The sequence below is a fragment of the Puma concolor genome, chromosome E2, assembly GCF_028749965.1.
Source record: "Puma concolor isolate L17-30 chromosome E2, mPumCon1.1.hap2, whole genome shotgun sequence".
Classification (NCBI taxonomy): Eukaryota; Metazoa; Chordata; class Mammalia; order Carnivora; family Felidae; genus Puma; species Puma concolor.
In genome coordinates this window covers 13,625,652-13,650,616 of record NC_141681.1, presented here as the reverse complement: position 1 = coordinate 13,650,616, position 24,965 = coordinate 13,625,652, and the positions used below count along the sequence as shown (strand labels likewise).

The following is a 24,965-nucleotide window of genomic DNA, read 5'->3' as shown; positions in this document are numbered from 1 at the left end:
TCACGTGACGTACTCCAGTCCCTTCTTTCCCCGCCATTGCATCAGCCGATTTAGAGCCGCCTTCCTGGAACCCGACTAATAAGCTGATTCGTGCTCGGGTTGATTGGCATGATGACTGACCAATAAGTGTCCCGGGTAGGTAAGCCATGGAGGGGCACTCTCCATGGGCGCGCTCTGATTGGGCAGGGCCGTGCGGGTTGCGGTCCGGCGTGGCTCCGGGCGGGTGTAGCTGCTCCTCTGCAGGAACAGGTAACCGCGAGCTCTGGGTGGTGGGCTCTGAGGGAGGAGTTAGGGGCGACGACCTTTGAGGGAAGCAGACGGACCTCGGACAGTTCTGAGGCGCCGCGAGAGCGGCTGGGTCCTGAGGCCTGAGAGCTCAGTTGTCCTAGCGGGTCTCTGGGCCAGGCCTCGCGAGGCCTCTGGAACCGGAGCCTGAGCTGGAGTCGGTGCGGGCAGCCGCCTGGCTACAGCGCAGCGGGAGAAAGGCCTCTTGTAGACCCCTAGAGCGCCGAGGGTGGAGTGGCCTCGGGTGGCCTTGCCGAGGACCAGGACCTTGGGAGGATCACGGTTGCCATTGACTACCCGCCCAAAGCTGAGGATTTTTATGTCCCCCGGTTTTAATCCCCTAGGGGCGGGCGAGGATTTGGGGGTGGTAGTGAGGGTGGTCTGGATGGTTGGAATGCCTCTTGTGAGCCATTTCCTAATTTCTTAAAATTAGCTAAGTAGCTGATCCTGGTTCAGGTTCACCTGGAAGCACTTTCTATGCCCCATCATATTCAGCTATTACTTTGTCGGAGTCTGCGTTTCCCGGTGTGCTTTAAGTTCACTAACAGTTTGCTGCTAAAGGATTATACCTAATCCTGAAGTACTTATTTAGCAACCATTGTACTAGATGTTGAGGATATACCCCTTTGGTGAGCAAAAATCAGTCATGATTCTCACAGAGGTGAAACTTCCAGCCTGTTGGGGACATGGACATGAAACAAGCAGTCCAATGCATGTGGAAGTTATGAAGGGAGACATCTGGAGCTACCAGAATAAAATAAGGAGAATCTGGTCAAGGAGAAGCCTTTCTTAAATAAGTCCCTGCAATTGATATGTCAAAAATGAGGAAACAAGTAGGAAAATGGAAAGAGGAGTAGGGTAGACATAAAGAGCACATTGAAAGGTCCTGTGGCTGGAGCCTCAACCAAGGTGTGATTTAAGGTACTCAAGACCTTTACAGCCCTGTTTGGAAGTGGAATCTGAGGACCATCCTTTTTGCTACCTCTGTATCTCATACAGCCTTCTAGTATATTTATACTGAATAAATAAATTTGTGATGGTGACACAGCTTTTTTTTTTTTAGTAGTCTCAGCCTCCATAGAGCTTATTGTCAATATATTGGATCCTTACATCATTTAGCAGTTATTTCTGTATGTGACTGTCTCCCTGTTGAGGGCAGAGAGTCATTCTTCTCGATTCCCAGCACAGTGTGCATTTATGTAGGTTGAATGAGTGAGCAAAATGGAAAATTTATGTGTCCTTTGTAATTCAGTTTATTTACCTCAGGTAGCCCATTTAGAGAAGGAGCAATGAACATTCTGAAACTGTGCTGTTGCTCAATCAGAATTGGCACTGTACGTTCATGTTTGCCACCATTACGATTCAATGAGAGCTGTGATGAGGAGGGACGAGGAAGAATATGGTGTGATAGAGTTTCTAAAAACCCTAGCCTTGACTCTCAGCATGGACATAAAAATCCTTATCTATGGGCGTTTTATTCAGCTCTTTGCCTCTTTCAGCCAGTGTTTCACCATCTTTTTGCCCAAAGGGCTTTTGTTTGAGTAATGAGTTGATTCAGTTGTGAATAAATCAGTTGAAATTGTGTTTATGCATAAATCTGAGTCACAGTCTCTTGTTCACCTTGTATGTCTTTATTTTTTATCATCCTTATACGAAGGAAGAAAGGCCTTTGTACTAAGTGACTTAAAGTAATAGCATCCATATTCCTATAGGGCTTTCCAGTGTACAAATTGCTTCCCAAATATAGGATGGCTTTTGAGTGTCACGATACCTGGGTGGAGTAGGCAGAGTAGATGCTACTTTTTTACAAAAAAGGAAACGAGTTGTGATAAAGTGACTTATTTAAGATTAGAGTTGGGTCTTGAATCCTAGAGAATTAGCTAATGTCAGTGAGATGGTTCCCATTTTTTTCCAGATGCCCAGTGCCGCATGGCCCTACAGCACTATGCCAGTGATTGGTACCCTCCACTAAGGGCTGTCACTTTTCCCTAACCTGCCTCTCAGAAAAATCATAATAGATGTGAAAGAGTTTTGAAATTGTAAAGTTGTTCTATTTCCCAGTTTCTCTTCTGATTCCCTTTCTTTTTCCACTGGCTCTGAGCTCCACTTCCTCAGTGTGGCTGCACCTTCCTCACTCCCTAGGAATCTAACAGGTGGGAAGGTCGCAATCTACCAGTTGTGCTGGGGGTGCTTAGGCTAGGTGGGGGTAGGTATAGTCCTACTTGCAGGCGGTCCCAGGTGTAGCCAGGCCCATCCCCAGGTCCACTGTGTTGCCACCAGCCTCCCCAAGATGGTCAGGCCAAACCCAGAGACCCTGGCTTTAGGGATAATAGGATTTTGCACGATTCTAGGCATGTAGATGAACAGAGCTGGAAGGATCCTTAGAGTTCATCTCATATGGACCCCGTTTTTTGTTGGTGAGGTAAAGTAACTCCCTTAAGGACTTGAAGCTAGGACTGGAACCCAGGTCTCTTGAGCATTCCCCCAACCCCAGTGAGCTGCTCTGCTGGACCATAAACCATGACGGTTTTATTCTGATTTCCTAATTCCTGGCCTAGGCCATGGCAGACGTTTGGTGTAAATGAATATGTGAAGAAAGCACTCATGCTCTACTTGACGTGTTGGTATATTGAACCTTTTGAGGTTGGCACAGAAAGGAAGAACACGTGGGCCTGTTGCCTGCTGCTGCAGCAAATTTTGTTTCGATGATGATTTTCGCCTTGGATGTTACAACATAGAGGTTTTAGGATCAAACAGCTTACCGGTAGGATCAAGCAGCTTACCGGTGTCCTGCTTTGACTTGGCCTGAGAAGCCAGGAATCTTGTGTAATGTCTGCTTATCTCTTAGTTTCATTTCTCCTAATTTTCCTTTATTTTTTCTTTGGTTAGTTCCATAGGGTTAGTTTCAAGATGGACTCAACTCTAACAGCAAGTGAAATACGGCAGCGATTTATAGATTTCTTTAAGAGAAACGAGCACACCTATGTTCACTCATCTGCCACCATCCCATTGGACGATCCCACTTTGCTCTTTGCCAATGCGGGCATGAACCAGGTAAGGGTTTTTTGCTTTTTCGTAACAGTTTATTTATTTACTTTTATTTTTTATTTTTATTTTTATTAACAGTTGTTTATTTTCAAGAGACAGAAAGAGCGCAAGCAAGGGAGGGGCAGAGAGAGGGAGAGACAGAATCTGAAACAAGATGCAGGCTGTGAGCTGTCAGCACAGAGCCTGAAGTGGGGCTTGAACCCATGAACTGCGAGATTATGACCTGAGCCGAAGTTGGATGCTTAACAGACTGAGCCACCCAGGCGCCCCTGTTTTTTATTTATTTTTTAAATGTTTGTTTAAAAAAAAAAAAAAAAAAAAAGAGGTTAGAGTGGGAGAGAGCCAAAGCATAAGAGATTCTTAAAAACTGAGAACAAACTGAGGGTTGATGGGGGGTGGGAGGGAGAGGAGGGTGGGTGATGGGTATTGAGGAGGGCACCTTTTGGGATGAGCACTGGGTGTTGTATAGAAACCAATTTGACAATAAATTTCATACATTGAAAAAATAAAAATAAAAAAAATAAAAAAATAAATGTTTGTTTATTTTTGAGAGAGACAGAGAGCCAGAGGGAGAGGGGCAGAGAGAGAGAGAAGAGAGGGAGAGAGAGAATCCCACGTGGGCTCCATGCCGTGAGCATAGAGCCCAGTGTGCGGCTTGAACTCACATACCGTGAGATCATGAGCTTAACCCAAACCAAGAGTTGGACCCTTAATAGACTGAGCCACCCAGGCACCCCTATTTATTTTATATTTTTACGAAGAGAGAGCACATGCATGCAAGGGGAGGGGCAGAGGGAGAGGGAGAGAGAATCTTAAACAGGCTCCATGCCTAGCATGGAGCCTAACTCTGGGCTCAATCTCATGACTGTGAGACTATGACCTGAGCCAAAATCAAGAGTTGAAGTCTCAACTGACTGAGCCACTGAGACGCCCTCACTTTATTTATATTTTTAAGTAAGCTCAATGCCCAACATGGGACTTGACCTCCTGACCCCGAGATCAAGAGTCACATGCTTTACGGACTGAGCCAGCCAGGCGCCCCTAGTCTGTAAGGTCTTGCTTTTATTTTCTGCTAAGGAAAAAGCTGGGTTTTATTAGTCATTGGTTAGGTTAATCTTGCTGAGCTCTGAAGAGACTTTTTAACTCAGCTATTGTCATTCTCCTTCAATCCTCCATTATCCTTGTTTTTTTTTCGTTTTTTTTTTAATGAGTTCTTCAGGATTCTTTCAAAGCTTTGCATTCATTCCCATTCTGAACCATGCAGCTTTACTGATTTTTTAAAAACTCTTGAAGCTGCTGCCACTGATGCCAGTTTAGATCCACTGCTGAAGAAACTGTTAGTAGGGTTTATGTTTGGGGCAATTGAACTATAAAATGTAAAAGATAATTTGAAAGCTTTATTGTGATGTTGAAAACTGTTTACCAGGCTGATTATGGAAGTGGATTCAGGTTAGATAGTGCTCTCAGGGTTTTCTTTTTTTTTTTTTCTTTTTTTTTTTTTAATTTTTTTTTTTCAACGTTTTTATTTATTTTTGGGACAGAGAGAGACAGAGCATGAACGGGGGAGGGGCAGAGAGAGAGGGAGACACAGAATCAGAAACAGGCTCCAGGCTCCGAGCCATCAGCCCAGAGCCTGACGCGGGGCTCGAACTCACGGACCACGAGATCGTGACCTGGCTGAAGTCGGACGCTTAACCGACTGCGCCACCCAGGCGCCCCGACAGGGTTTTCCTTTGATGGTTCTTTTGGAGTCTTGCTTAACGCAGTGTACCCACTGGCCCTTAGAATGTGTCTCACTCTGGGTAAAGGATAAGTTGACATTTTCTTTTCTTTCTGGTCTCTTTCCTGGCATGGAAAATTAGAGGCAATGGGAACGTTTTCCATCTTGTATAACGTTAACTATGAAATTATACAGGTTTTCAGTTATATGTGTAAATCTTTTGTATACACTTGGGATGGGGGCACTGATTTTATGTGGACTTGCAAGGTGATTGGTTTATTGGAACATTGGAGAGGTTCTTTTCTGCTGAGGCATTCCTAGGCATGGGTTTTGTCTTCTCCCACATGTGCTGACTATACTTGGGAGAAGAACCATGAGAGTTCAGTGTTTCTAAATGTTCTATGAATAACAGTAATTATTCCCCTCTATGTAGCACTTACTATATGCCAGGCACTGATCTATGTCTTTTATGTATATTGACTAATTTGATCCTCACTCTATGCTGAAGCACTCACAGCTCAAGTAAATAGCCCAAGCTGACATAGCTGGTATGTGCTGGAGTGTGGATTTGAGCCTAGGTAGTCATTTGCTTAACTTTTGTGCTGTACTCTCTTAATCAGAGATATCTTAATGGTTGTTTTGCTTCTTTTTTTTCCTTATAATATTTTGAAACAGTATTTATTATACATCTGCCCTTTTTCAGGTACTAGACTGGGTGCTGGATATACAAAGATAAGTAATAATAGTTACTGTTTTTAAGAAGTTCATGGTCTGGGAGCACCTGGGTGGCTCAGTCTAAGTGTCTGACTTCAGCTCAGGTCACGATCTCACAGATGATGAGTTTAAGCCCTGTGTTGGGCCCTGCGCTGACAGCTCAGAGCCTGGAGCCTGCTTCGGATTCTGTGTCTCCCTCTCTCTCTGCCCTTCCCCCACTCATGCTCTGTCTCTCAAAAATAAATAAACATTAAAAAAAAAAAAAAGGAGTTCATGGTCTAGTTCAGAACTGTCTAATGGAATTTTCTGCAGTGATAGTAATGTTCTATATTTGGGCTGCCCAATATGGTAGCCACTAGTCATGCATGATTATTTGTTTAGATTTTTAATTAATTAATTTATTTTTAAAAGTAATCTCTACACCCAGCGTGGGACTCGAACTTACAATCCTAATATCAGGAGTTGCATGTTCCTCCGACTGAGCCATCCAGGCGCCCCCATGCATGATTATTGAGTTAGTGTGACTGAAGAACAGATTTTTTTTGTTTTTAAAAATTCTAATTAGGGGGCGCCTGGGTGGCGCAGTCGGTTAAGCGTCCGACTTCAGCCAGGTCACGATCTCACGGTCCGTGAGTTCGAGCCCCGCGTCGGGCTCTGGGCTGATGGCGCAGAGCCTGGAGCCTGTTTCCGATTCTGTGTCTCCCTCTCTCTCTGCCCCTCCCTCATTCATGCTCTGTCTCTCTCTGTCCCAAAAATAAATAAACGTTTAAAATAAAAAATTTAAAAAAAAAAAAATAAAAAATAAAAAAAAAAAAAAATAAAAAAAATAAAAAAATTCTAATTAGTTCCTAATTATTTCATTTTAATTAATTTAAGTTTACAAGTAACAAGTGACTAGTGGTTACCAAATTGGACAGGTCTAGTGGGAAAATAAAACTAAGTCATATAACAATGATACATCAAATTGTAACTTGATAAATATTAAGGGCAAATAATATCTTATGTCTGAACATCCAGTCATTCATTAAATGTGCTGATTTTACTCCCTTAATAGGTCTCCATTTTTTTCTCCCTTATCACCTTTACTATTGAGCCAGCACATCACTTTGTACTCTTCTATTTTTCTTCTTTTTTCTTTTTATTCAATGTTATTTTAGAGAGAGAGAAGGAGAGGGGCAGAGGGAGAGAGAGAGAGAATCTTAAGCAGGCTCCACGCTTAGTGTGCAGCCTGATGCAGGGCTCAGTCCTACCCCATGACCCTGGGATTGTGACCTGAGCTGAAATCAAGAGTCCGATGCTCAACCAACTGAGCCACACAAGTTCGCTGACTTTTTTTTTTTAAAGTAAGCTGTATGCCCAATGTGGGGCTTGAACGGGGAAGATGAAGAGTCGCTCACTCTACCAACTAAGCCAGCCCAGCACCCCCAGCACATCACTTTTAGAATAAGTTCTTCCAGAAAGATGTAAGTCCTGACCACCAGAGACTTGTGAGGAAGCACAGGTTTCCCTACATCAGCCTCTGGCTGTTATCACACATCCAGGAGGCCTTTCCTTTGTGCAGGTGGTGTTACTGGCAATGGTTGGGACTGTTAGAGAACTAGGACAGGGACAAGCTGCTTCAAGATCAGCTGCCTCTATCGCAGCCCTGTCAGGCCACCTGCCTCAGAATTTTCCTTATTCCAGGCTAATTAAATTACAAATTGAACAGTTCATGTGTGGTTTCTTCCTGCCAGCCTGATAGAGCTGCAGCTCCTTAAAGGTTGAAATGTTCCCCCTTTTTTTTTAGTTCAAACCCATCTTTCTGAACACTATTGACCCATCTCACCCGATGGCAAAGCTGAGCAGAGCTGCCAATACCCAGAAATGCATCCGGGCTGGGGGCAAACACAATGATCTCGATGATGTGGGCAAGGATGTCTATCATCACACCTTCTTTGAGATGTTGGGCTCCTGGTCTTTTGGAGATTATTTCAAGGTAAGCTCAAAAAGGAGATCAGTTTGGGGTTTTGAGTAAAATGGTCATTTCCATTGAAGGAAATTGGTTCTAATTTTGCTTGTTTTAAGATATGAAGTATCATTATCCAGGGGATTCAGGAGTGAAGGGCATTTATTAATACTAAGACTTCCTGGAAGCAGTGCCTATCATTTGATTTCAATTTACATTTGGATGTCTCCTATAAATTGATCCAGAATTTGGCTGTGTTTACAGTGAAGGTGTTGTAGTTTTATATTTGTGTTCCTAAGGATCTGGACTTTTCCTACTCATATTAAATGGATTTTGGTTTGGCCACATGACACATACTTCTTTTTGTTATTTTGTAGGAATTGGCGTGTAAGATGGCTCTGGAGCTTCTCACCCAAGAGTTTGGCATTCCAGTTGAAAGACTTTACGTTACTTACTTTGGTGGGGATGAAGCTGCCGGCTTAGAACCAGACCTGGAGTGCAAACAGATCTGGCAAAACTTGGGGTAGGAATGCATCTCACATGTTGAGGGTGTGGAGGAATAAAGTGATTCCTGACTCAGTGCCAGAGACGGGTCTTAGGTCTTGGAGTGCATTGCCTTTTCCAGTTTTGGGCTGTGCAGTTTGAGGGGGAGTGGGGAGTGACTGGGAGCAATTCTCCTTTGGTGCATTCATCGCTTCTTACTAGATTTACTTGATCATTCCAGTGTTCAAAGCCTGTATATATAAATCTCTCATTGTTTTGTTTTTTATATATTTTTAGAAATTGTGCATATAGTGCATATGTTGTACAAATTCACACTACAGTACATAGAAATGTGAAAAATAGGAAATAGAAGATCCTTAAGATTAATCAGTGTTAGTAGTTTGATGCCCCATGTATATAGTCTTCCAGGCATTTTTTTGTATTTCTGTCACCCTGTGTATATGTGTGTGTTTTTTTCAACACACTGGTTTTCTTCATATGAAACATGTTATTTCTTATGGAAATGGAATGGACTCAAACAGATCGAGGACAAAGGAAGTTTGTTTGTTTGTTTTCAGTTTATTTATTGATTTTGAGAGAGAGAGCACAGGAGGGGCAGAGAGAGGGAGGAAGAGAGAAAGAATCCCAAGCAGGCTCTGAACCATCAGCTTGGAGCCTTATGTGAGGCTCGAACTCATGACCTGTGAGATCATGACCTGAGCTGAAGTCAGACACTTAACTGATTGAGCCACCCAGGTGCCTGGGTTGTTTTATTTTTTTTTTTTTTCCCCTTTAATGTAATATAATTCTAAAGAAAAATCATGGAGCATGAAAGTTGATGCGACAGATGAGCAGTATTCTGAAAATGGGGTGACATACCTCCTGTAGATAGCTGGCATGCCTATGTCTTTGTCTCATTTTTTTATTCTTTTACTTTAAGTCTTAAAAAAGAGGCATAGCTTTTTACCACGCTTAACTAGTGCCACTTCTCTGTTTCATTCATTCTGTCATTTATTAACTAATTACTTTTACTCTACATATGTTATTCCAACCCAGCTTCCCCTGGTACTTGGTCTGAAATCCCTACTTGGTTAGACACTATGTTCTAAGTGTACTTGGGACATTTTGGGCAGTAATGCATGGGAACCTTACATACTACTCTTGACTTTGGAGTCCTGTTTTGCTTGGCTTGTGTGTGTCCAGACTCTATTTGTCAAGCAAGCACAGTCTTTTTTTTTTTTAAGCAGGCTTCATGCCCAGTGCAGAGACCAGTGCAGGACTTGAACTCACGACCCTGAGATCATGACCTGAGCTGAGATCAAGAGTCGGACGCTTAACGAACTGAGCCACCCAGGCACCCCTGCAAGCACAATCTCTTTTGAGTGCACTGTTATCTAGCGGCTCTCAGTGGAGTCCAATATTTTAGAAATATTTTGATCTTATTAAATTCTTTCGGTATCATCTTAGGGTGAAAGACTTGACTACGTTGGGGCCTAGAGAAATGGCTTGAAATACTCAGCAGGGTTTTTTGTTTTGTTTTCTCAGCAGGGTTTTAATGTTTTTGTTTTTTTTTTTTTTAATGTTTATTATTTATTTTTGAGAGAGAGACAGAGCACGGCCAGGGAAGGGGAAGAGAGAGAGAGGGAGACACAGAATCCGAAGCAGACTCCAGGCTCTGAGCTGTCAGCACAGAACCCGATGTGGGTCTCAAACCCACAAACCATGAGATCATGACCTGAGCCGAAGTCGGACGTTAACTGACTGAGCCACCCAGGCGCCCCGGTGTTTTCATGCTTATAGTAACTGTCATACAGGAAAGTCATTTCAGTTTTTAAAACAAAGGAACATTTGCAAAGAAAAGATTTGCTTAAATTCTGATCATATTCAGCATGGATGTTTTCATTTTTATGTGTTCCTTTCTATGCTTTATCCATACCTCTGCTTATTTTTATGTAGTTATGATGGCAGCCTATGTGTATTTTGTATTCTATTGTAGTCACTCTTGAGAAGAGTCATGTTCTGCATCTTCAGGCTCAGCCTTAGTAATTGCCAAAGAGTGGGCCTTTTTTTTTTTTTTTTTTTTTTTTTTTTTTAATAGAAACGCATAAGGTCTTTTGATGGTGGGTGCAAGTCTGGGCAGAATCCTTGTCATTGGTTGTAACTGTGTTTGTCTTCACCACTCTGCACAGGCTGGATGACTCCAAAATCCTGCCTGGCAACATGAAGGATAACTTCTGGGAGATGGGTGACACAGGCCCCTGTGGTCCGTGCAGTGAGATCCATTATGACCGGATTGGTGGCCGGGATGCTGCACACCTCGTCAATCAAGATGACCCCAATGTGCTGGAGATTTGGAACCTTGTGTTCATCCAGTATAACAGGTGGCCTTGGGGTCCTGGACTGTATCTGCTAATAGCAGCACCTTTCCTCAAGCCAAATAGAGAAAGAGGAACTTGGAGCACAAGGCTGTCTTCTCATCCTCGTCTTTGGGGACAGTGGAGTGGAGCTAAAGCAGGCACTAAAGGCATCAGGAGAGCCTGATGACTTTATTTATTTATTTAGATTTTATTTCTCAGGTTTTCCCTCTGATCTCTGAGACAGAGCAGAGATCTAATCTTTTATAAACTAGTTTTATTCCACATAGTACCTGCTTAAGGACTGACTATTCCTGTAATGTCATTTTTGTGGTGATTTGCACTGCTGTGTTAAAGCTCATTTCCTTGAAGCTCACCTTACTCTGTAATAGACCCCTGATTACTTCTTCCCTTTTTCCCTCTACTCCCCTCCTCCCACCAAACCAGGCAGAGGAAAGTGGCAAATAGTCCCAGCCTGCAATCTGTGCTCTCTGTAAATGAGTTTTAGCCAGCAGGGAGGGGTGGCACCCCGGAGTGCTTGTTTCAACTTCCTTTTTCTCTGGATCGTGCAGGGAAACCGATGGCATTTTGAAACCTCTTCCCAAGAAAAGCATTGACACGGGGATGGGCCTGGAGCGACTGGTGTCTGTGCTGCAAAATAAGATGTCCAACTATGACACTGACCTTTTTGTTCCTTACTTTGAGGCCATTCAGAAGGTACTGGTCCTATCGCAAACATTGCAAACTTCCCCGGAGGCTGGACTGTTAGGCTGGACAGTTAGCAGTACTGCCAGAGAGAAAATAATCATGTGCTTTGCCAGCTAAGGGTCCCTGTGACCACCTGCCAACTTAATCATTAATTACCGGAGGCTCTAAGCACCAGGTGGTGTAGTTTGTTGAGTGCAGGGGCCTGGCTGGAGGCTCTTTACTCCTGCTGTCACCTTTCTTGGTGTTGTAAAGTCTGGCAAGAGGGCCAGCCTTTTTCTTAATGCCCACTCAGTCGACTTTCTCAGGACCTTCTGGCGCAAGGCAGTGCCAGAAGTGCTGCTTCCTAATGAGCTGCCTCCTGGTTTTTACCTGTAGGGCACAGGTGCCCGGCCATACACTGGGAAGGTTGGTGCTGATGATGCCGATGGGATCGATATGGCCTATCGGGTCCTGGCTGACCACGCCCGGACCATCACCGTGGCACTAGCGGATGGTGGTCGACCTGACAACACAGGGCGGGGGTGAGTGAATTACACATGTGACAGGGTTAGGACTGCCACTGTGAGTTTGATGACTCCCTGTGAAACTGAAAGCCGTACTTTATTATTGTTTTCTTTGTCATTTCGGTAGTTGGAGGGGTCCCTTTATGTTTTTTATGGATTAAGAGAGCTCCGGCTCAACATTACAGAGTTGCCACTATATTAAATCTTTGGTGCTAAGTACAAGATGTGGTCAAGATTGTATTTCAGGCTGTCTGATAGGATATTGGCAGGGTGGGATGGGGTAGGTATTGATTGGCCCTGGACAGCTTTATTATTGACGGGGAGGACTTGGAATTGTGGGCATCAGCCATCTGGGTTGTACTTGCCTCCATTTCTGGGTCAGCAGAATGTGGTAGAAAAACAAACTGGGGTTACCCCAGGTCACCCTTAATGCATATTTGTGGGTATATTCCTGAGTTTTCTGCTGGACTGTGTTAATGACCTTGGCACATAAAAGAAGCAGTCTTAGAATAAAACAAAGTCTCTGGAAAAGAAAGACAAAAAGCTGGTCATGTTGCTTTGGATAGAATTCCAAAAGCTCCATTACCAAATGCTTATTAGCTGGGAAGGTTGTCTAGAGGAGATGGGCTTCTGCCTCTTACAGGTATGTGTTGAGACGAATTCTCCGCCGGGCTGTTCGATATTCCCACGAGAAACTCAACGCCAGCAGGGGTTTCTTTGCCACATTAGTAGATGTTGTTGTCCAGTCCTTGGTAGGTATATCTCCCTGCTTACCTCTTTTCTCCTAATGCACACAGCTTAGAGGGATGGGGTGAGAAATCATATACTGCTAATGAGAGTTTTTAGGGGGGTCATAGAATGGTCTCTGTTGCGCCCACATCTCTGTTTCCTCTTTTCCAGGGAGATGCATTTCCTGAGCTAAAGAAGGACCCAGATATGGTGAAGGACATCATTAATGAAGAGGAAGTGCAATTTCTCAAGACTCTTAGCAGAGGGCGTCGTATCTTGGACAGGAAAATTCAGAGCCTGGGAGACTGTAAAACCATTCCTGGTAAGGACCAGTTTGTTCCTTTTTTCATCCAGCCTGGTTCATCTTTCCAGAAGAGGCAAGCCCTTTTTCACAAATGACAGCGGAGTCTGTGTCTCCAAGGGCTGTGGATAGCTTGATAACGCTGCTTTTGGTATAAAATGGTGTTTACAGTAAAATTGTAAAAGTATTATGTTATTGTGGCAAAGTATTTAAAGAACACAGAAGTAAAAAATGAGGATTCTTTTTCCTAAACTCATTTTTCAGAAGTAACGATTCTTAAGAGTTGTATAACTATTCAGAGCTTTTATCTGTTCGCATACAAACGTATGTAGGGGTGTGTGTGTTTTCCAGCAAAAATGGGAACATATGGTATATACTGTTTTGCAACTTGCTTTGTGTTTTACTAGACTGGAAAATTAATTCAAAAAAACTTTATTTTTTTCACTTTTTATTTCAGTGTAATGGACAAGGGGAAAGCCTGATGAATTTCCACAAACTGAATACACTTGTGTTCAGATTAAGAAACAGAACTTTTACTAGGAGACCTCTTGTGGTTCCTCCAGGTCAATTCTGAAAGATTTGATGGATTTTCTGACAAGTGCACAGAACCAATACTAACTTGCCTTGTCTCCAATTCTTCTGTCACTGCCAGCATCCTTTGAGAAGGGCTTGGGATGAAAAGGAAGAGGCTATGTCGTTTTTTTTTTTTCTTTTTCTTTTTTTTATGTTTAGTTATTTTAGAGAGAGCACACGCGTGTGCACTCATCCACAGGGGAGGGGTTAGAGAGAGAGGGAGACAGAGAATCCCAAGCTGGCTCCACGCTGTTAGGACAGAGCATGACTCCGGGCTCAAACTCACAAAGCTCGAGATCATGACCTGAGCCAAAATGAAGAGTTGGACGCTGAATCAACTGAGCTACCCAGGTGCCTCTGTCTGCATCATTCTTACACAATTCTTTTGTGTTGTGCAGGGGACACTGCGTGGCTCCTCTATGACACCTATGGCTTTCCAGTGGATCTCACTGGACTGATTGCTGAAGAGAAGGGCCTGGTGGTAGATATGGATGGATTTGAAGAGGAGAGGAAACTGGCCCAGGTAAAGAACTTGGGGAGTGAGCAGAAAACCCAGCACGAAACAAGGCAGGACTTGGCTGCAAAGCAAACAAGGGTTCCTTCCATTAAAGTCTTTTGAAAGTCTGTTTTTCCCAAGACCACTGCGTGTCAAGTAGGGGCTCTCCAGCCCAGGGGGAAATATTTGGTAGTGATGTATGAAGACAGTTTGGTTTTTGCAACCGAGGGTGGGATGGTACCAGTGTCAGGTGGGTAGAGATCAGGGATGCCGCTCAACATCGTACAGTGGACAGCCCCCCAGAGCAAAGAATTCCCTGGCTCCAAGTGTCGGTAGTGCCGAGATTAAAAAACTCTCTTCTGGAGCTTTATATTGAGCATAGTTTAGCGATTTTTGAGTCCTTCAGAATTCTTTTTTTCCACATTAAGGTAACTTCTGTTTCTTTCTCATACTGGTAGCTGAAATCGCAGGGCAAGGGAGCTGGTGCGGAAGATCTCATTATGCTGGACATTTATGCTATTGAAGAGCTCAGGGAGAAGGGTCTGGAAGCAACAGATGATTCCCCGAAGTATAATTACCATTCGGATTCCAGTGGGAGCTATGGTATGTTACTCTGCTTACTGTGCTTACCTCAGGTAGCTTTTGAGAGAGGTCTCCATCCAGATTAGGAACCGAGGATATCTATTGTGGCCTCTCCTGTCATGCTGTGTAGTCCTGCTCTGTGATTTTATACTAGAGTCCCTTGGCGATTAATTTTCTCTTTATTTTGGAATAATTATAGATTCATAGGGAGTTGTGAAAACATTTACAGGGACAGTCCTTGTCCCCTGTACCCAGTTTCCCCTAATTGTAACACCCTGCAGAAAACCAGGAAATGGCCACTGATACAGCCTTCAGTGGCTGTTGAATTTTGCATCAGGACAGTGGCATTCTAAAGTTAAGAAATCAAAAGAAATAAACAGGTAATACGTAGTTCCTCTTTTTTGCTCCAGCAGAGATACCTAAATGTATCCAGGCAAGCCCACAAAATGAACACATTTTTTGTGAATTGACCTTGGGAGTAGGGGACTTATTACTACTCCTAAATACTTACCAGACTTGCTAGGTTTCTGCTCAGTAGCTCAGAGTTAGAGTGACCAGAACTATCAAAGTTTTACCTGGGAACTCCTCAGTCCCAGTTACCTATTCCCTGTGACAGTGGGTCACCCTACTGAATGTTACATTCCCTGGTGTGAAGCCCTTTTGTGGAGTCTAATGGGCTTGCATGTAAAATAAAATTAGACACTTAGGACTTAAGGAGAGCTTAAGAAATAGAATCGAGCAAAAGCCAGCTAAGAGCATGTGAATGAAGTCATTGACCCTGTTTTCCCCTTTCTGTGCAGCATTTGAGAGTGCAGTGGCTACAGTGATGGCTCTGCGCAGGGATAAGATGTTCGTGGAAGAAGTGTCCACGGGCCAGGAGTGTGGAGTGGTGCTGGACAAGACCTGTTTCTATGCTGAGCAAGGAGGGCAGATCTATGATGAAGGCTACCTTGTGAAGGTTGAGGACAGCAGCGAAGATGTGAGCAAGCAGTTCTTCCTTGTCAGCCAGGAAGGGGAATCCAACAGAGGGCTGGGCCTGGACGCATTGTTGCTTTTCTGGCTCCTCATAATCCTGGCATTGCGGAGCAGACATGACCAGTCTTTGAGTTGCAGTCCATTGTCAGTGTCTCTGAAGCTGAGGCAGCTGCCTCTCGTACCACTGACCTCATTGCCATTAGGTCCCCTCTTAGCAGGATCCCTGCAATTAGGCTGCTTTGTTGATACTGGGTCCTCCCAGCTTTCCTCGTGAATAAGAAGAGGGCAGACATCTTGCAGAAACCTTGGCATCTAGCTCTGCCAGTGCAGACTCTGTGATCTTGGACGAGTTTCCTAGTCTCATGGGCTTGAAGTTCCTTATGATGGCTTTAAATTCTCTAAGATGCTCCTAAAGGGAACATCTATGTATCTGTGAATATATATGCATATATATGCACATATATAAAGTGGTCTGTATATTTAATGGTAAATATAGGTATTGTTAAACCTTAAAAACAAAACCATTATTTTACCAGGAAAAGTGAGTTTATTGGAGAATAGCAGAGAATGGCAACTTGGGACATGCAAGCTGTGGCAAAACCATAGGCAAGTCCAACAAACAAAGAGGAACTGATATTTTATAGACAAGAAGGAGGAAGAAGTTGGAAGCGGTTGTTTAAAGGAAAGTCCATGAGAGAAAATCACAAATTTGGCGTGTTGATGGTTTCTCACTGGCAGAGTTGCAGGGGAGTTGATTTCTTGCAGGAGATGCAGTGTGCATCTTTGCTTGTTAGGGCCTGTAATTGATGGTTCTTTCCTGTTGAGGATGCCCAGTTGGGTCTGTAATTGACAGTTCTTTCTGAAATTGATTACTGCTCCTGATCCTAGTTCCCTGGCTCCACTTTAATGAGGTTTCTCCTTATTAGTTTTTGGTGTATAATAATAGCGCATGTGTATATGTACAATAAGTACAACGGTATTAATGGTGCAACATGTGTATAATGGTATATACACACTAGTAAGGAGGGTCTTAGAGAATGTGTGTATAGCATGTACTATATATAAAAATATATAAGATTTGGATTTATTTACTTACTGGTCTCCTGGACTGCCTTTAGAAAACAGAGTTTACAGTGAAGAATGCTCAGGTGCGAGGAGGGTATGTGCTGCACATCGGGACCATCTACGGCAGCCTGAGAGTGGGGGACCAGGTCCGGCTGTTTATTGATGAGGTGAGTTGTGTTATGCTAGTTGGCACTAGACCTGATTAGTAATCCTGTTCCTTTTTTTTTTTTTTTTAATTTAAATTTCAGCTTTATTGAGGTACAGTTGACATACAAAATTCTAAGATATTAAAGTGTACATCACTTTAATGGTGATTTAATGGTGATTTGATACACATTATGAAAAGTATTCATCTCCTTTTGCTTTAAATTGGTCTATCATTATTGTTACTCCTAAGTGAAATTGTAAGTAGATTATTATAAATCGGGTACAGGAGTATATTTTATGACGGGTGCAGCAGCAAGTTATTAAATGTGTATGTTCCCAAGTCAGGTGACAGTGATTTTTATTTTATTTATTTCTTATTTTAGAGACAGAGAGGGAGAGCAGTGTGAGCAGGGGAGATGGCAGACGGGGAGAGAGAGAATCTTAAGCGGCCTCCATGCTCAGTGTAGAGCCCATTGTGGAGCTTGATCCCATGACCTGAGGATCATGATCTGAGCTGAAATCAAGAGTCAGAGGCTCAGTTGAATCACCCAGGCACCCCTGATTTTATTTATTTTAATTTTATATATTTATTTTAAGTAACCTCTGTACCCAGCGTGGGGCTTGAACGTCCAACTCTGAGATCAAAAGTTGAATGCTCTTCTGACTGAGCCAGCCAGGCACCCCAGATGACAGTGATATTAGTTGAGACTTACAGACTTGTTTCATGGATTGCCTTTCTCCAGATAAACCTCAAATACTTCTTCAGGATCCTGAAATTCTGTATTAATTAGGAAATAGGTTTTGTTTGTGTGACAGAGCTCCAAAATAACAGTAGATTAAAACAAGATAGAAATGTGTTTCTCACCTCAAAGTCCAAGCTGATATAGAGGCTCCGCCCCACAAAATCATGGAGCCCAGCTATTCCTTGCTTGTTTGTCTATCATCATTCCTGGGATGTTGCTCTTGATTTCATAGTCCAAGAAGGTAGCCATCAGATCCATTTCTAGGCTAGGAGTTGGCAAACTTTTTGTGTAAGGTTCCAGATAGTAAGTAATTTGGGTTTTGTGAGCCATATGGTCTCAATCACAACTATATACTTACGATATTGTAGCATAAAAGCACCATAGACAATATATAACCACATGGGAGTGGCTGTGTTCCAGTAAACCTATTTGTAAAAATGAGCAACAGGCTGGATTTGGCCCACAGGCTGTAATTTACCAACTCTTGTTCTAGACAGTGGGAAAGAGCAAGGGGAGGGCATGTTCCTTCCCTTTAAGGGTGTGCATCATACCTGCTTACAACTCACTGACCGGAATTTATTCATATGGCCACAATTAACTGCAAGGGAGGCTGGGAAATGTAGCTCTTATTCTGGGCAGCCATGTGTCCACCTAAAAATTCGAGTAGTCGGGAAGGAGAGAGCAGGTATGACTAGCACACCTCTCCACCAGCTGCCTCTGCCCTTCACAGCCCCGACGGAGGCCCATCATGAGCAACCACACAGCTACTCACATCCTGAACTTCGCCCTGCGCTCTGTGCTCGGGGAAGCTGACCAGAGAGGCTCCCTGGTTGCTCCTGACCGCCTTCGGTTTGACTTCACTGCCAAAGGAGCCATGTCCACCCAGCAGATCAAGGAGGCTGAAGAGATTGCTAACGGGATGATTGAGGCAGCCAAGGTAGGTGTGTGTAAGCTCTTGGGTCGTGAGCCTTGCTTCTTCCCTCACTTTCCTTCTGTGGAACCTTCTCAGCAGTACAGATGCCCTTCCTCTATTGTACCATACCCTGCCAAGCATGCACATTTGTTTGAAGCAGTGATTGTCAGCCACACTGGGTGTAGGGGCAGTAGTGGTATCCTGCAGAGCAGCCTTAGGGCCCCTGGGGAGGGGGCAGAGGGAGGTTTTTGCTCCACCCCCTCCTTGGGACAATCAGAGCTCTTCTGGTTTTGTCTCCTTCATATGTAGTGCATCCATGTAAGATTTGGTTCACAGTTGAGCAAAATAATTGGAAATTCCCATTTTGATCCCCTTGACTTTACATGTAGTGCCTTGTATCAGCAGGCTCAGGGCACGTGATGGGTAGAGCCAGGATCAGACTACCAGAATCTTGCCTGCAAGACCACAAGGCCACACTTTCCCTGCCACTGCCTGCTGCACCTCCAGAGAAAATCTTTTCCCAGCTTTTTTCTGTCTTCTTTCCATGGCAGCCTGTCTACACCCAGGATTGTCCCCTGGCAGCAGCTAAAGCCATCCAGGGCCTGCGGGCTGTGTTTGATGAAACCTATCCTGACCCTGTGCGAGTCGTCTCCATTGGGGTCCCAGTGTCCGAGCTGTTGGATGACCCCTCTGGTCCTGCTGGCTCACTCACTTCTGTTGAGTTCTGTGGGGGAACGTGAGTATATCAGGGGGAGCAGTGGATGGACTCACTTTTGGTTAATTTGGTGCTACCCTTGGAGGATGTGGGTAATAGGCTAGACCCACTCTTATTTTTCTAAGGTTGGCATGAAGTTCTCAGAAATGTACTTGCCAAACAGCACTCCCAAGAACCTTAGTATCTTGTGTCCCTGTCAAACCCCTTGGTGTCTGATGTTGACATTTGCTGGGTTTGTGATGAAATATTCTTCCTAGGCTGGGGAAAAGCATTATCTTAACACTTATAGTTGCTTGGTCTTGTGTCCTGGACTGATCCTGACAATGCGGCCTATGAATTCAGGATTCAGGAAGGCCATGGAGCGGTCACTACATTCCCCAGCTGGTCCTAGCTCTTCTCCACCGCTGGGCCTTCACTTAGCTTCCTTGGCCAGCTTGAGCAGCATCTGGGGGTTAACCCCATTGTGTCAGGGCCCCTGAGTCAGGCTCTGCAGCACACCCAGCTCAGGTTGGCTTGGGAGAGACACCTGTTTGTTCCAACTTGCAGTCCCCTCTGTAGCCCTTGGGGTCATTTTGGGATGGTGTGGTGGCCTGGGAAGCTCCTGCTTGCACGGGAATCTTGTCGAGAAGAACATTCTTAAGGTCATGATGGAGCCCATCCTGGGCCTCCTGCTAGCCTCAGGCAGGTAGGGAACAGGTGAGCATATGGAGGAAGGGGTAGGGATTTGGGGCACCACATTCCTGGCCCTCCTCTGCCCAGCTGAATCAGGCTTTCAGATGAGTCCCACTCTGCTTTAATGCCTCCTTAGACATTCTTTGGAGCACAGAAAACTGCGTGCAAAGCCTTTATACCACTCTCTCAGAATGACTGAAAGTTCATGAGCTCAGAGTTTGAAGTTCTCTGAGCAGTTGGGGAATAAAACCTATTTACGGCGGGGGGGCAGGGGGGGGTGGCACCTGGATGGCTCAGTCGGTTAAGCATCCGGCTTCGGCTCAGGTCATGATATCACGGTTTGTGAGTTCAAGCCCTGCATAGGGCTCTGTGCTGACAGCTCAGAGCCTAGAGCTGCTTCAGATTCTGTGTCTCCTTCTCTCTCTGTCCCTCCCTGCCTCGCATTCTCTCTCTTTCAAAAATAAATAAACATTAAAAAAAAATTAAAACCCCCAAATCTTTTTACAGGGTTGTGGTGAGATTTTAAAGGTAATCCTCCAATATTCTCAGCTAGTGGCAGGGATAGAAGAATATAGTTTATGTTCCAAAGAGGACCAAAAATAATGAATGTAGAGCCTGCCAGAGTAGCATTGTGTTGGGTGTTAGGGATTACAAAGCACTTTTGTTTGATTTCCTTTGATTTTCATTGTAGTCCTCTGAGGGAGAATTATCCCCCGTTTTACTTAATGTATTTTTAAAAAAATGTTTATTTATTTTTGAGAGAGAAAGAGCACAAGCAGGGGAAGAGCAGAGAGAGAGGAAGACAGGACTTGAAGCGGGCTCTGTGCAGACAGCAGAGAGCCCAGTGTGGGGCTTGAACTCACGAACTGTGAGATCATGACCTGAGCTGAAGTTGGGACGTTTAACCGACTGAGCCACCCAGGAGCCCCAGATTATCCCCATTTTATACATGAGAAAACTGAAGCTCAGAAAGGTGGTGTTTTGCTCAGTGTCGGAGTGCTCTTAGCCCCAGACTTTCCTGGGCTTCCTGTCTGAGCCATACCCTGAAGTCAACTTGAAGGGCCTCTTCCCACTGTCCCCTCGAGGGAGGTTCCCTGGGACCTCAAAGACCTCAGGTCCTCACCAAGGCCAGATGTGGTAAGGACCGGGGTGCATGGGCTTTCTTGTCACCACGGACTTTATGTTCTGCCATTCAGGCACCTGCAGAATTCGAGTCACGCGGGAGCTTTTGTGATTGTGAGTGAAGAAGCTATTGCCAAGGGCATCCGGAGGATTGTCGCCGTCACAGGTGCGGAAGCCCAGAAGGTGAGCACATCAGGCTGGTTCGTGGCTTATACGAACAAGGTAGGAAGAGCCCAGTCTGTGAATTAGGTAGCTGGTTTTGTAGCTGCTGCATTCAGAATTGGAAGTACAATGCTACCCCCCAAATGTCCTCGGGTTACTCCTATCTGGCAGAAGAAAGCCACCACCACACGAGACTTCCTAGCTATGTTGTGTTTGATCTTTAAAAATATATGTAAATTCTGCTATTTGCTCCATAGCATATCTGTCTAGAAGGGTAAACCATGATTTTGCTGTGGCTTCCAGTGCCCCCAGCCACTTCCTGCCATCTCCCTAAGGGTACGTGCCTAGTTTGAGATGCACTGTGTATGGGGATAGTGGCCCTGGGGGTGGGGCTGTAGCTGGTGCCTGATGTGTGCTGAAGCTTGAGGATTGATCATTTCATTGGGGTGAGAAGGCCTCCTAACTCAGGAGTTCTTGTTTATCTCCTGAGCCTGAGTTAGTGCAGCCTTTCTGCTGGTCAGACCGGTGAGGAAGGTGCTCTTTTCTGGGGTACAAGGCTGCCAACATATGCTCCTTGGAGGACAAGAAACTTCTGGTGTCCTGGGGATGTGATGTTCCATAGCCTGCCATCAATTGCCACAGTTGTTTCCAGACAAGAGTGAAGCTGCAAGTTACCTGACTGGGAGTTTACAACTCTGATTGTCTCTGTGCAGGCCCTCAGGAAGGCGGAGAGCTTGAAGAAATCTCTCTCTGTCATGGAGGCCAAAGTGAAGGCCCAGACTGCGCCAAATAAGGATGTGCAGAGGGAGATCGCTGACCTTGGTGAGGTAGGTGCGGCCTCCCTCCTCAGGCCCTGCTCAGTGCCAAGTGCTAGGCCAGATAAATCACACACTCCCTGAAGAACTCTCAGATCCTGGTTCCAGTGGCCCTTTGAACTGACTGCTGTTATCTGGCAGCCTTACAAAGGGGACTCCATGGATCCTAGTCTGTGGACCCCTGGCATCTGCTTGCTGCCCCCATTGCCGATGGCAGAGCCCGTTCCAAGCATGAGTGGGCAGCAGTGTTGAGGGAGTTGGGGGAGTGGGTACCCACTATTTCCAGGTCTCCTCATGTCTGTTAATAGGTGGGGGCTTCCTGTGAGCCCATTATAGGCTGTATTCACTGCTTGGTAGGGACCAGCGCTTATAGGGGGTCCCAGCCCTCCTTATCTGCCTCTTTCTCTCTTGCCCTACTTGTTACATCTGCCGTAGTTGCTCATAAAGTGACTGGTCTTAAGGCCAGTGGATACCTTTTTGTTTTTTGTTTTCACTCTCCTCCTGGATAGTAGTCAGGGAAGACTTTGGTGTTGAAAGACAGAAGGGTGAGATGGACTTGGGCCTCACATCCTAGTGGTCCAGGTCCCAGTGGTGTTCTGGTTCTCGTTCCAGGCCCTGGCCACCGTAGTCATCCCCCAGTGGCAGAAGGACGAATTCCGGGAGAATCTCAAATCCCTGAAGAAGATCATGGATGACCTGGACCGGGCAAGCAAAGCCGATGTCCAGAAGCGAGTGAGTCCCACAGTGCTGATGGCTGAAGGGAGCCAGGAGGATTCACCCAGCAAAGACTGTGTAGACCGCTGTCTGGGCCTTTGACCTCAGGACTCTCTTCTGGACTTCCTTGCAGGTGTTGGAGAAGACAAAGCAGCTCATTGACAGCAACCCCAACCAACCCCTTGTCATCTTGGAGATGGAGAACGGCGCCTCAGCCAAGGCAACGCAGGGGCTGGGACTGCACGTGCTGCCCTGTGCCTGTCCACTACTTGTCTCTTCTTGGGGCCTCAGCCCTCTGGTGGCTGGAGTCTGAGCTTTGTGGCTCTGAGTGGAGTGGTTGCCTGACAGCCTGCTCTCTGGGATTGAGGTTAGGCTGAGCCATGGAGAGACCTGGTGGCTGTGGAGCTACAGCTCCTGAGATGGAAGGCAAACCTCAGAGCCAGAGATGTGGGCAGGGCCTTGTTCTTGGGGCCTTCTCCGTGAGTCTCCCAGGACTAGCACCTGCTCTTAGAGGGGGTAGCAGTCGGGGGTGCTCTGAAAACTGACCTCCACAGGCTCGCTGCCCTGTGGAGAGCGTGGCTCCCCTTCCTGAGGCCACGGCCTGACAGCAGGTTTCCCCACAGGCCCTGAATGAAGCCTTGAAGCTCTTCAAGACACATTCCCCTCAGACATCTGCCATGCTCTTCACGGTGGATAATGAAGCTGGCAAGATCACGTGCTTGTGTCAAGTCCCCCAGGTCAGCACACCCTGCAGCCCTGTGCTTTTTGTCGTGGTATTGATAGCTTTTCTGAGGAAGCTTGCTTCTTAGAGTTGTTTGCCAAGACCCTTGTGTGTGGGTGCAACCAGTTAGAAAAGGCCATTCTCCTGGTCACCTGTTTGTCACCTCCTCCAGCACCGCTACCCTCAGGCCTTGTCCTAGGGGCTGTGTGTAACTGTGCTGATACCCGGCTTTGTGCTCTGCGTGCCTCACCCTGGCTGCGGGCTGGTCTCCATCGGTAGCAGCACCCAGGCAGGTGGGAGTGGGTGTCTGTGGCTCCCCCATCCTTTTTATTTTTGTCCCTTCTCCATGTCTCCCTCAGTCTCATCCTCTGTCCTGACTCCCACTTTTCCTTTTTGTCTTCCAGAATGCAGCCAACAGGGGCCTGAAAGCCAGCGAGTGGGTACAGCAGGTGTCAGGCCTGATGGATGGCAAAGGTGGTGGCAAAGATGTGTCTGCTCAGGCCACAGGCAAGAATGTGGGCTGCCTGCAGGAGGCATTGCAACTGGCCACTTCCTTTGCCCAGCTCCGCCTGGGAGATGTGAAGAACTGAGTGGTAGGGGCAGCTTCCACTGGGAAGCATCCTTCCCTCACCTGATGCATCCGTCCAGCCAGCTCTCCATCTGCCACGAGGACATGTGAATCTTCCCTCCTAACCCAGCACTAACGAACTCACCTGGGAGCTGGCCCGTGACTCAGTGCCCACGTTATGTTTCTCCCCTGAGCCCTACACACCAGCGCCATCTGTGTAAAACCACTACCCCAGGATTGCTATTTATCATTGTCATGCTCATGTCTGTAGATAGAGTTCTTTGTAGGCCTGAGGTTGTGGGTCTACGGGGAGGAATCATTTTTGCTGCAGAGAATAAAAGGACCATGTGCAATACTTGATGATACCATGTGATCTCTTAACCCCCACCTTCCCCTGTGTAACAGCCTGTGGCTCCTTGAGTATCTATCGAATAAATGCTGTGCCTCCACCTGGCTTCTGGTTGTGGTCCTCACCAAGTCCAGCTCCAGACCCCTGAAATTTGGGAATGGCCGAAATTTGGGACTACCTGAAGACACTTGTGGAGGTGGCCCATAGAATGTGGGGCTGGAGGGTGAGATGGAGAAAGGCATTAGTCATTCAATAGAAGATGGGCCATGGGGTTACTGGAAGCAGTTCATAGGAGAAGCTCTCCGTTTCCTAGGCCTGTGTCCCTCCCTTTTGATGCTGAGTCGTTGGGTGTGAGATCAGAGGTGTTCTCCAGTACAGGAGGTATTTAGGGTACATCACTTGCCTACCACCACCTCTTTGACCCATCATTCTTGGTTTCCTGACCCAAAGGTATACAGTGAGGATTGGGACCTGCCCTGGTCCTGAATCTCTTCACTCAGGTCTGAGGATAGCTGGGTTTGGAAAGTGTGCCGGGGAGGTTATGGGTACTGCTTGCTTGTGCTGGCTCTGGCTGATTTCATGTCTCTGGGGTACAAGAGGTGGCCCGGGGCCCCAGGTTCACTCTCAGTCCTGCTGGTGCAGGAGAAGGAGGAAAGCAGGCCTATGCTGGGAGAAGCAGCAGAAGCTAGCTGTCACGGCCTGGGGGCGAGAAGCTGTCCTAGCCTGGAGTGTGAGAGAAGCACACAGCGGGAGGGTGCAGAGGACCCCTAGGGATACAAAGCATTTACACAAACCAGTCAGTGCAGGAGAGGCTGTTCCATTCATCAACAAGCATTACTCCAG

The 24,965-nt window shown here is 45.8% G+C and overlaps 1 protein-coding gene across 1 annotated transcript; it reads left to right on the top strand.

The window, feature by feature from the left end:
- The first annotated feature begins 139 nt into the window (after window positions 1-139).
- Window positions 140-24,128, top strand: AARS1 (alanyl-tRNA synthetase 1). The gene is made up of 21 exons (XM_025920608.2): window positions 140-249; window positions 3,175-3,339; window positions 7,554-7,742; window positions 8,090-8,235; window positions 10,385-10,576; window positions 11,122-11,266; window positions 11,633-11,778; window positions 12,404-12,512; window positions 12,661-12,811; window positions 13,762-13,886; window positions 14,318-14,462; window positions 15,242-15,420; window positions 16,535-16,648; window positions 18,102-18,308; window positions 18,836-19,020; window positions 20,868-20,976; window positions 21,669-21,782; window positions 22,383-22,502; window positions 22,618-22,704; window positions 23,108-23,221; window positions 23,610-24,128. Exons 2-21 carry the CDS (start codon window positions 3,196-3,198, stop codon window positions 23,793-23,795), a joined length of 2,907 nt encoding a protein of 968 aa, XP_025776393.1. The 5' UTR covers window positions 140-249; window positions 3,175-3,195; the 3' UTR covers window positions 23,796-24,128.
- Window positions 24,129-24,965: the final 837 nt, after the last annotated feature.